The sequence below is a fragment of the Aspergillus nidulans genome, chromosome VIII, assembly GCF_000011425.1.
Source record: "Aspergillus nidulans FGSC A4 chromosome VIII".
Lineage (NCBI taxonomy): Eukaryota > Fungi > Ascomycota > Eurotiomycetes > Eurotiales > Aspergillaceae > Aspergillus > Aspergillus nidulans.
In genome coordinates, this window is record NC_066264.1 from 2,600,092 (window position 1) to 2,611,535 (window position 11,444).

Sequence of the window (11,444 nt, forward strand, 5' to 3'; positions counted from 1 at the left end):
GCAATTCAAGTTCAACCCGCACAAGGGCTCGTCCTGCACAATTCAGCTACAATACGACATCTCGACCCCCAAGCTCCTCCTTCTACCCCTGGTTGAATCAGCCGCGCGCAGTGCAGTCATTCAGTCAATCCCCGGCCTCGGAAACTGTACATTCGTTGAAGAGGACAAGGCAAAGGGCGAGCCCGCCTGCGTTGTCACCGACGGTGTCAACCTGCTTGCCATGCGCGACTACCAAGACATTATCGAGCCCCACACCATCTACACGAACTCCATCGAGCATATGCGCATTCACTATGGTGTTGAAGCCGCTCGCGCGTCCATTGTTCGGGAAATGGACGCCGTTTTCAAGGGCCACAGTATCTCCGTGGACAACCGCCACTTGAATCTGATCGGTGACGTTATGACGCACTCTGGTGGCTTCCGTGCTTTCAACCGCAACCAGTTGGTCAAAGATATCTCTTCGCCCCTGGCTAAGATGAGTTTTGAGACTACCGTTGGTTTCCTCAAGGAGGCGGTTTTGGAACGCGACTGGGACAACCTCAACAACCCCAGTAGTAGAATCGTTGTCGGCCGCACTGGAAATGTTGGCACTGGTGCCTTTGACGTTCTTGCTCCTGTGGCTTAGATGTGGTTCGTGTATGTTTTATAGATTTATCATGGTTTCTGTTTCTTTGCCTAGCCGATGTACATGTTTCTCAGGGCCCTCCAATCGTTTATACGCAGTTTTGTTCTGATGTGTCCCATGAACTACGGAGTTTTGTCTCAGCGGAAATAAAAGTTTCCTATCATTTAATAAGCATTTTATAGCTGATGACGATTAGATAGAATCTGAAATATGCTTGAATAAGATGATGGACTTCTAAATCCCTAGTTAAGCCAACGCCAGACACCCTTGGTATCATGCAAGTCATTCCCAGCTTTCTTCTCAAGGACAAAATAGTAGAGTACAGGACATGCGCAAGCAGGAGTTGACATTTAAGCTCACTGCGCATCCAACATCATGAGATCCTCATCAATTCCTTCATCAAACTCATCTCCCGCTCCGTTGCGAGAACCGTTCGTTCTATCCCCCTGAGCGAAAGTTTCCCGCTGTAGTCTCTCCTGCTCTTGTATCTGTTTCTGACGATGTCTCTCCAAGTCCGCAAGACTCCATGTGGAGATACCTTCTTGATCTTTAGCTTTGAACGGCTGAGCCATGGTGCGCAGAAAGTTCTTTGCAGTCGCCACTGCCATATCCGTACTGAGATTCGTTTCACTCTCCAAAAGCGCCTGACTAATCCACTTGGGAAGTTGATTTCGTTTCTTTTGGAACCGCCGGTCGGCGAGGACCATGATTCCGTAGTCGTCTTTGCCTCGAAGGACGCGACCTAAACACTGAGCGGCATGCCGCATAGCATCGAAAGAAAGGAAATCATTTTCCCTGATGCGGTAATTCTCCCGAAGAAATTCTAGCCTCGCTTTGAGAATGCGGGACTCGGTGTATTGGAATGGAACGCCGATGCATAGCACAGCCCGGCCATAGTGGTGGTCGAAATCGATACCCTCGGAAACTTTACCTCGTGCGACGCAAAATAGCAAGGCACCTCTGCCGTTGCAACATGCTGTCCGGTATGTTTCTAGGGCTAATGATGATTCTTGGGCATCGGGAGTTTCGACAAGGATCAATTTATAGTTCCAAATAGAGTCGAGGATGCCCATACCCTGCCACATGCTGATAATTGACTCCATGTATAGATAGGATGGGAAAAACACGACGACTCCGTCAGGAGTTATGCGAGAGAACTCAAGGACTATGTTTCCATAGTTGCGTACGACACCAGGGTCATTTCGGATTTGAAATGAAGACGAAATCTGTGCTTGGTCCGATCCACGAGTCACGATCATAGGAAGGAAAGATCGACGGGCAAGGGTCATACTATACGATTCTTGCATGACAGTCGTAAATCCTAACATCTTCGGATACATCTCAAGTGGTGATAAGGTACCCGACGTAATGACCACAGAGCTGAAGCGATCGAACACAGGCTTAATAGCGATGGCGGCGTCCAAACATGTAAAATGTAGGACTGGATTTGGGACTGTTGCCGCCTCTGATTCGAAAGGTTCTAAGATCAAGAGGAAGCCTTTGTCGTAAGTCGAAACCAGGGTTGCGAACGTCGCTACCTCTTGGAGTGGTTGATAATCCTCTATATTGATGAGCTCCAGTGTCCGAACTAGTGACGTTAAGCGTTCCGCGCAAAACCTCAGTGGCTTCCGCTCAATAAAAGTCAATTCCTTAACATGATTTAGAAAAGAAAGCGGCGTTTCTGAGATGGTGTGAGTGACTTTCATTCGAGTTTTGAGATATTCGATGAATCTCTTCAGGAAGGCAACAAAATGCTCCGCCCTGCGTATATTACCTGGGACAGCTTCTTTGAGCAGATCGTCTGGAAGAACGGGATTTGAAATGAATTGATCTTCGTCTCTAGCCTGCTCAGCCTCCCGCAATCCCTCAACGAGTTTCATGTATTCGTTATTAAGCTTTTCTGCGTCAGAACTCTTTACATCCTGGATCTTCCGCTCCAGGTTGTTTGCCCCCCGAGTGGCTTTTCGCAATGAATCTTCCGTTATATCAATGCTAAGCGACTCAATGCAAACGTTATCAATATTGTGTGCCTCGTCGAATACCACTATGCAGTCTTTCGAGAATTCTTTAGAGACCCTTTCGGCAATCTTCGGGTCTAGGAGGTAATGGTAGGAGTAAATGATAACATTGCAATATGGCATCTGAACTGGCGTTAAGGGCTGATAAATAAACGTGCGCTCTCATTAGGTGTGGACTTACCATACGCCGAGCAGAGAAATAAGGGCATTGTTTATGTTGCTCCCCGTAGTTTAACAGGCCATCAAGTGTAAACACGCCCGGGGGTACGAGGTTATGGGGCTCGAGAAGGTCTAGATTCTGGATAAAATCAGCTGCGCACTCCATACAATGAGCAGTTCCGTTTCATACCTCGTGATATACACACAACTCGACGTCTTCGCCCTTTTCCTTCTTTTCCTTGACGAAACCGGCAGTTAAACTTCGGCATCGAGCGTCAACCACCGTGCCGCTTTTCTCCCGTTTGACGGATGGGTGCAGACACAAGTTTTTTCGACTAGTCAAGCCCAAAGCACGAAAGTCCTCAGTATATCCTAATTGTTCAGAACGAAACTTCATCAGCTCCCTTAGCTCTGCTAACGCTTTCTCGATCTCGGACATTGTTCGAGAACAGTATATGAGTTTCCTGTGCTCTGGATAGTGTTGCTGGTAGGCAACAATCAGCGACAGCAATGTAACCGTCTTTCCAGTACCCGAAGGCATCTCGAGAACGCAGTGACCCCCGGCATCGAGGGTCTTCTTAAGATCACACATGTAGGCATATTGTTCGGGGTATATACGAGGGTACGGGAAAAGGACCGGGAGATCACTATAGATCGAGAAACAATATTAGATACTGTAACTCCTTACGCGTATGTAGCACTTACTCAATGAAAAATTTCATTGCGCCGGACAAGCTTGAAGCTAGATAGATCAGAGCCTGGCGTCAGAATGCGTGGGAGCTTCTGGCCGGAGACCCAGACCGCGTTGAGCTTTTCCCTTCTGGGCGGTCGATGACACCAGATCACGTGCTTAATTCCCGATAAGGCTCCGCCAGAACCGTCACTACTGACTTGAGCAGTTGCCAACATAGAAGCGATTCACTAGCTGGGATGACACTGATTCGAGAGGAACCACTTGGTTGAGTTCGGTTCTCATTCTAATCTTATTTTTCTCGTTTCTGCCCTTCAACCGGCCGGCTTTCTTCCTCCATACAACCCCGCTACCCCACATTATTGCTATGAGCAAAAAGTTCAAATCTCAAGCGTCGAGCAGCCGTGCTGCTGCTGGCACCTTTGGGGGCTTTGGAGGGTTCTCATCATCTGTGTCGGGTCAGGGAAGAGAGCTGTCTTCCCTTACATATGTGACTGAGCCGCCGGATTTGTCCCGGATATCGGACCCTCAACTGGCGATTGCTTTCAAAAACTTTCTGAAGAAGGATGATGTGACCAGGACGAAAGCTATAGACGATATAAAGTCTTTCGTTTCCAGTGTAGCTGCAAATGATGGTACACTTGATGATGGGTTCTTAGAGGCTTGGGTGAGTTTATTTCCATAAAAAACACTACTTCGAAGCCTAACATCGGCCAGATCAGAATATACCCAAGGGCATCAATTGATCTGTATCGCCGAGTGAGACAGTCCGCACACTCGGCCCAAGGGTTGATTGCTAGCCTCGTTGGGAAGCGGTTTGCCCGATTTTTGCCCAAAGTAGTTGGGGCGTGGCTGGCTGGGGTTTATGATAATGATAAACCAGTTCACCAGACTGCCGTGGAGTCTATAACGCGCGTTTTCTCCACTGATGAGAAGAGGAACGCCGTCTGGAAGGTCTTTCAGAGTCCGATTCTTGACTTTGTTGATGATGTCATTCTTCAGCAGACACCTCTGACCCTGAGCGATGAAAGGACAGTCAAGCCCGAGGATGCAGAGGCAAAGTATGCCCGTGTGGTAGGGACCGCCATTCTGCTGTTAAACCGGATTCTAGGTTCGCTCATATCGTATCACATTCATGAAGGATGTCGCTGACAATAGTACTAGGAAACACTACAAGAGAGGACCGTCAAAGTAACCTTGCGAAGATTGAAACAATCCTTGGAAGCAAGTCACTATGGACATTCTGCTATCATGATGATCCTTTCGTTCGTCGTTCAATGTACATCCTTATTCGGACTGTTGTCTCCGGAGAACCTGAAGAACTGGATTGGAAAATGGTTAGCGCAGCCCTACTGGGAAAGTCACTACACATTACACAGATAGGCTCTGCCTCTGACTTGTCAGAAGCTTTACTGCATGTGACGTCTGCACGCCCCCAGATATGGACCGATGACTACTCTGGGAAGACATCCCCTTCGAAAAGACTGCTCCAGTACATACGTAAGGGATCTCAAGGCAGTCCGGGGCTTTTCTGGTCCAACATATACCAATTACTACAGCTGGTCCCGATGCAAACGCTAGCACAGCTTGATTCTAACGGTCCTAGTGATGATGCCATTGGATTATCGAGTGCGAGGGCACTGATGGAAGCAATACACGAGGGCCTGAGCTCACGAGAGGAACCCCCACAAAACCGAACGCTGGGCTGGAAAATTTATGTGGAAACTGCCATGTGGCTAGCCCAGGGTCTATCAGATCAGGACACGATTGAGCTTCTGCAAGGGGAGCTTTCTCCGTTGATAGTGCAGTACGTGAGGTCCGAGCAGGAGGCATCTCGATGGTCTCTCCCGATGCAATCTTCAGAAGCCATTTGCACTGAATATTTGACCGCTCTGTTTTCGTTTGGCTATGAGGTCGCGTTCAACGAGTTATGGACGAAGCTGTCTGAGGGCTTACTCGAAGCTGTCCGACTTTCGTCACCCGAACAATCGAAGGATTTCAAGTCTTCGCAGGATGCGGTATGTGCTCAAGCCGAGCGTCTTTTTTCTCTAGAAGCGTCTTTACTAGTACGCCTTGCCGACAAAGATCTAGAGCCAAAAGCATTGCACACACTTGAAAGCCTAAACTTGAGACTACTAAATAGCTGTTTGGATGTACTCCGGTCTCGAAATGGCAAGCCCTATGGAGCAACGGCGGTTGTAGAAGAAGTTGTGCGCAAAGTTCCACAGATCGGGCAGCACTCGCAGGAACTTCTGAATTTCATTCAAAAAGATGCGCCAGAGCTTCTATTCTCTCCTAGCGGTGACCGGTTGATTTCAATCATTTTGCTTTGCCGCACTTGGCCTGGTTTCTCCTCCAGCTTTGAAGAGCTTGTTAAGCGGGTTGCGCAGCTGGAAAATGTAATGACCAATGCAACCGCTGTCCAGAAACTTCTTTCAAGCCTTGACTTTAACGAAGTGGACAAGGAGATTCTTGGCCCGGTTATCATCCGGGCTCTAGAACTGGCCTGTAAAGGGAGTCAGTTGCACTGGTCCGTCATTATCTCCGCCTTGCAGAACCCGACCAGTGAAGGAGAGTTAGAAGACTCAATTTTCCTTTCTCTACTCGAAAATCTGTCCGTGGACGATAAAGTTCCTGATACCCTGCATGGGCTAATGCAGATAGTATCTTCTGTTCCCAGTGCGGCCAAAAGATTTCAGTCTGGAAGCCAGGGTTCGAAACTAACTGGAAAGTTATTGTTCCTAACGGAGTCGCCATCAGAAGAGATTTCTAGCCTCTCACATTCATTGCTCAGCCAGATGAAAAAGTCTGGTGTCGGAGGAACAAGCACCAAAGCAAGCCTCGAGATCTTGCAGGAGAGTTTGGCTCATGCCAATGACGAGTCTTTATCGTAAGTGATCTGTGCTGGTTCCTTCTGTTATTTCTCTTGGCCTAGAAGACTGATTTAAGAAGGATTGAATCATTGCTGGATATCGGTGAAGAATTGCTGCGCAGTTGCGAACCCGAGAATTTATCCCAGGTCGCTAGGGATGTACTTCCATCTCAACAAATATGGCAGGAAACATTGGGACCTTTCCTTGACTTACCGCCACGTTCAGCCACAGCTATCACAAGCCCGCTTTCAGGTGTTGTGCACTTGGTAAATTGCGATGTACCAGAGTCACTGTCCAAGCGTTTTGAAGACATTAAACGCGATTCAAACCAATGCTCGGCTGCATTCCGACTTGCCCAATTTACTGTCCGAATGATGTCTTTGTTTAACTTCAATGAGCACCTTGACCAGGAAAGCTTGGAGGTCTTGTTCTCTAACTTGCCTCTGGCGGTGCAGCTCATCGAAGACGACCTCGACATCGAGAAATACAATCATATTGCGGGACCTTTGACTCATGAGCTGCGTGAGGATTATCGCGACATCGTTAACGAGGCGCGGAAGATTATTTGTAGTTGGCGCTCGTCGACTCAGCACGTCCATTCCACGGAGGTGACCATTGCATCTACGCTTTCATCTGTCTGGAAAGCTAAGCTCGAGGGACTGGACGACACCTCTCCTGCAGCATATCGGGTTGGAGAAGCCTTCGCGAAACTTATGAATGACATGGACCCGTCCGCTATGGGTTACTCTTCTGAGGCCGTCGGACAATTGTGCAAAGAACTTCGAACAGGCAATGCTATCCGCTCTGCTAGCTGGGTCGCTGTCCTACGTCGTTCTATGTTATCTAACCCTGCTGGTATCAGAGTCTGCAATGAATTTGTGGCAGACTCAACTGGTTTGAAAGTTGAAGATGAGTCGGCAAATGGTTAGTGATTCCTATTTCCTTGTTCCGAGAATGGTTGACTGACTTGAGGAAGGGCTTCGAAAACTAGCTCTACTCAACTTACTTCTCTCTGATGATGAGGTTAACCCACTGGAGTCCATGCCTACTCAGCGTTTAATATTCTTTGTGAAACACTTGATTAAATGCCTTCAGTCAGAGCAGCTTTCTCTGGGCCTCCAAGCAGAGATATTCAAGAGTCTTACTCTCGCGCTCCCCTGGGTAAAGGAAATGTATGGCCCGCACTGGGAAGAGTGCTTTGAGATTCTTTGTGCAACATGGCGAGCCACCAGTGGAGGGGATGGCGCCTTGACAGTACTAAACTCGTCTTTCAGACTCTTCAGCAGCTTGGAGTTGATAGTGAAGGATGAAGACACTAATGACGACGTGAAGGATGCCTGGGCTGACCGAAAAACAAAACTCTTTGACGGTTTGACATCAACTCTATGGAAATTCGGTTAGTCATCCGTTCGAGTTGGTTTAGTTGTGATCCATACTGATTTGATAGACTCCTCGACTACCTTCCACCTACCAAGGGACCTCACTGTCCAACGTCTGTGTCGCTTGATAAAGATCATGCCAACAAGGAACCTTGAAGACGTCAGTAGGTATTATCCTTTACTGACTGCTCATAGCCTTCTTATCCAGCACACCGCATACACCCTCCTTCATCAGTACATTCCAACTGCACAAGAGCAAGTGTCCTTTGATGTGGCCTTGTCAAAGACAGAGGCCAAGCTCCCATATGAGCTGATATCCCTGCTACTTGGAGCGCCAACTATGGAGTCAATTTCCCTGTCGTATGGAGATGAGAGGACCTGGGCCGACATACGCTCGTATCTTCTGAGCTGGAGATTGGTCTTCGACCACTTTGTGAACGCTGTATGTGTTCGCTCTGCGTTAAGAGAAGCAGCCGCGCTAATGAATTTGTAGTCTTTCACTCTCCAAGAACAGTACGCATCTAATATCAAAGAACACGATGTTTTGCCATCGTTACTGGATTTCATGTTTGATTTCCTCCAGAAGGGCCATGGAAAGCTTGTGGATGCGTCTAAGTTCGACATCCGCTCTTTCGAGTTAGACATGTCTGAAAGCTATGAGAAGGAGATCCAATGGTTGCTTGTTCACTTGTACTTTTTGTGTCTGAGGCATCTTGCCAACTTGACCAAAGCCTGGTGGATCGACGCAAAAAAGCGTATCAAGGGCCCTGTTGAAACTTGGACGGAGAAATCGGTATGCGCCGTAGCATTTCCTTCACAGGTACATGACTGACACCGACACAGATCTCACCGCTGGTCATTGAGGATGCGCTAGAAAGAGTGAACCAATGGATGTCCACGCAGGACCAGGACGAAGAGCGTGCACTTAACGTCAAGGTCTCGTCGAAGACAGCAGAAATTATTGCAAGCATTCCGGTCGATGAGGAATCACCACCAGTCTCGATATCGATAACCCTCCCAGCTGCTTATCCCTTGCACCCCGCACAAGTCTTTGGCCGAAGCCGAGTATTGGTAGACGAGAGGAAGTGGAAGAGCTGGCTCCTCACCATCCAAGGAGTGATCATGTTTGCCAATGGCAACCTAGAAGACGGATTGCTGGCATTCCGCCGAAACGTTCAGGGCGCGCTCAAGGGCCAGAGCGAGTGCGCTATTTGTTACTCAGTCATCTCGACCGACATGCAGACGCCCAATAAGCGCTGCGCAACGTGTAAAAATGCCTTCCACTCGGTATGTCTTTACCGATGGTTCAAGAGCAGTAACCAGAGCACTTGCCCACTGTGCCGAAACCAGTTCACGTTTGCTTGATGTGTTTCTACGAGTTTTGGTATAGATACAAGACAGGCTGGTTTACGCGATTTGGGACGAGCTGTAGCATTAGATTTAGTATGATGAGGAATGAAACCATGATAGACATCTAAAGCTCCCGAGTCGTGAATTGAAGCTATAAAGTAAGCGGTAATGAAATCCTAATATGTTTGATAATGTGCCTTCAGCCCCGCCTCAGCTCCCACCTGCAGTACCGCCGTTCAACATCCCCACCACTCTCCAACCAAGCTTCATCATGACCCCGCCATGTCAGCTCCCCAAATTCCTAACCTCAACACCTTGCGCCGCGGCGGCGGCCGCGGTCGATTTCGAGCTCGTGGTGGCCCTGACAGTTCCTCCAGCTCAGGAAACAAAGACCGAGTGGTGCAGGGGACAGACAATGACGCCAGCGTCTCCCGGCTGAGCGCGGTGGAACTTGGGTACCTGGAGGATCCATTTGCGAGGGCATTAACGCCTATGGGCCAGGAAATGAGACGGCTTCCTATCATCAACCGAGGTGAGTTGTTCTTCATGATTTTGTAAATCCCTTGATGAGCTGGAATATGGGGCTGATTGAGATCATGCGAAATTGACAGGAACCTATGTGCGCACCACGGCGATCGACCAACTTGTCGCGAGTTTTCTAGGTCTAAAGGCGGACTCAGATCCTACTTGGAAATTGAAGAAGAAGCAGATTATCTCGCTGGGTGCTGGGTCTGATACGAGGGTCTTCCGGCTTTTGTCCTTGCGCCCGGCGCTGGACATCATCTACCATGAGATCGATTTTGCCGTCAACAATACCGCGAAGATCAAAGCAATTCAGGGCACACCGCTGCTACAGCGAGTGCTGGGACAGTCGCAGGTCAGTATCTCGAATGAAGGAGATGAACTGCACTCTCCCGCCTACCATATCCATGCCGTTGATCTACGAACGCTCGCGCAGAAAGGCGAAGGCGATAAGTCGACGGGACAGGATCCGGGCCGTCGACTGCAGGACTTCGTGGACACGACGCTTCCTACGTTACTACTATCCGAGTGCTGCCTGATATACCTTTCTCCAAACGACGCTGCCGGGGTGGTGCGTTATTTCACGCATACACTGTTCCCGGCGTCGCAGGAGACCGAGACACTGGCTCTGGTCCTCTACGAGCCGATCCGGCCTGACGACGCGTTCGGGCGGACAATGGTCGCCAACCTTGCGACTCGCGGGATCCAGCTCCAGACGCTTCACCAGTATGCGTCATTGGGGGCGCAGCGGCAGCGGCTGCGCGAGCACGGCTTTAACGGGGGCCAAGCGGCCGCGGACGTGGATTTCCTGTGGGAGCGGTGGGTGGCTGAAGAGGAGAAAGAGCGCGTGGCAGCATTGGAGATGCTGGACGAGGTCGAGGAGTGGAAGTTGCTGGCGCAGCATTACTGTGTTGCATGGGGATGGCGAAAGGGCAGCACTCGGTTCACCGGCTGGGGAGACCTAGACGGCCAATCCGCGGAGGAGTGATTCGATTGACTGTAATATTGCGCTCGGCAGAGGCGTTGGCGAAGGCCCTAAGGGACCACGGCGCACAGCCGGATCTGCTCCGCCGCACTTGGGCTAGCAGCGACTATTGGCACAGACCCGCTAGCGTTCCAACATCACCATCTCCGACTCGGGTCAACACTGCGTTAATCTCTCAACATCACAAAGTAAGGCTGACCAGGTGGCCCCCTTTCAAAGTTTGAGTGTCGGATCCTGGTAGGAGAACGGTCGATCTGCCCGGTCTAGGCTCTGTTACAGAACACTGCTTGTTGAGTGTACATTGTGCGATTGAATGTCCAATCATAGCGACCGTTGTTCTCGCAGTGTATGCCCAAGATGCTGAATTGTACTCTGTAGTCACCATATTATTCAACCGTCATACTTCTACTCCATATCTATCTGCAGTGGTGTTGTTTTGGCTGAAGATTGCGCTTGGAGTCAGCAGGGTTCCAGCAGGGTTCTGTGGCGTTGATTGGCTGCTGACTGTGGTATTAATTTGACGAACCGTCGGAGCCTGCGAGAACGAGCCTTAGCCTGATTGGCTGTAACCCCTGAGCCAGAGCTCAGCCGGTGTAAATAGCCTCAAAACTTCAGTCCCAAAGAGGAAACCTCAGGGCCCTGTGGACCTGCCTGTCCAGTCACCCCAGTACCAGCTGTGTCCTGTCTGCGATTCTGACTGGACCGGCTCTGGTGTTAGTCTACTGTTGAGCAGGGTCGCAGGGCCCCAGCTTCGGGGTTGAGGGTTCTCGTCTTTGTTTGACAGCGAACCTCGTATCTCCTCTTAGCCTCTTAGCCTCTTTCTCCCCGTCTCTCCCTCTTTC

General features: G+C 49.7%; 3 protein-coding genes across 3 annotated transcripts, besides 2 other annotated features; 2 read left to right on the plus strand and 1 right to left on the minus strand.

Annotated features, from left to right (window-relative positions):
- Positions 1 to 10,493: part of a sequence feature (contig 1.180 1..10741(1)) that runs on past the window's edge.
- ANIA_09436 (TFIIH/NER complex ATP-dependent 5'-3' DNA helicase subunit RAD3) lies at positions 982 to 3,524 on the minus strand (the record flags this gene model as incomplete). The annotated part of the gene is made up of 4 exons (XM_050613324.1): positions 982 to 2,766; positions 2,825 to 2,941; positions 2,993 to 3,449; positions 3,508 to 3,524. 4 exons carry the CDS (start codon positions 3,522 to 3,524, stop codon positions 982 to 984), a joined length of 2,376 nt encoding a protein of 791 aa, XP_050469150.1.
- Positions 3,861 to 9,220, plus strand: ANIA_09437 (ubiquitin-protein ligase RKR1; the record flags this gene model as incomplete). Its single annotated transcript, XM_050613325.1, has 8 exons — positions 3,861 to 4,160; positions 4,211 to 4,604; positions 4,658 to 6,383; positions 6,446 to 7,290; positions 7,343 to 7,762; positions 7,814 to 8,187; positions 8,239 to 8,538; positions 8,589 to 9,220. The coding sequence occupies 8 exons, from the start codon at positions 3,861 to 3,863 to the stop codon at positions 9,108 to 9,110; spliced, it is 4,881 nt and encodes a 1,626-aa protein (XP_050469151.1). The 3' UTR covers positions 9,111 to 9,220.
- On the plus strand, positions 9,378 to 10,605 carry ppm1 (protein C-terminal leucine carboxyl O-methyltransferase ppm1; the record flags this gene model as incomplete). The annotated part of the gene is made up of 2 exons (XM_863727.2): positions 9,378 to 9,627; positions 9,707 to 10,605. 2 exons carry the CDS (start codon positions 9,378 to 9,380, stop codon positions 10,603 to 10,605), a joined length of 1,149 nt encoding a protein of 382 aa, XP_868820.2.
- Positions 10,494 to 11,444: part of a sequence feature (contig 1.11 767..61200(-1)) that runs on past the window's edge.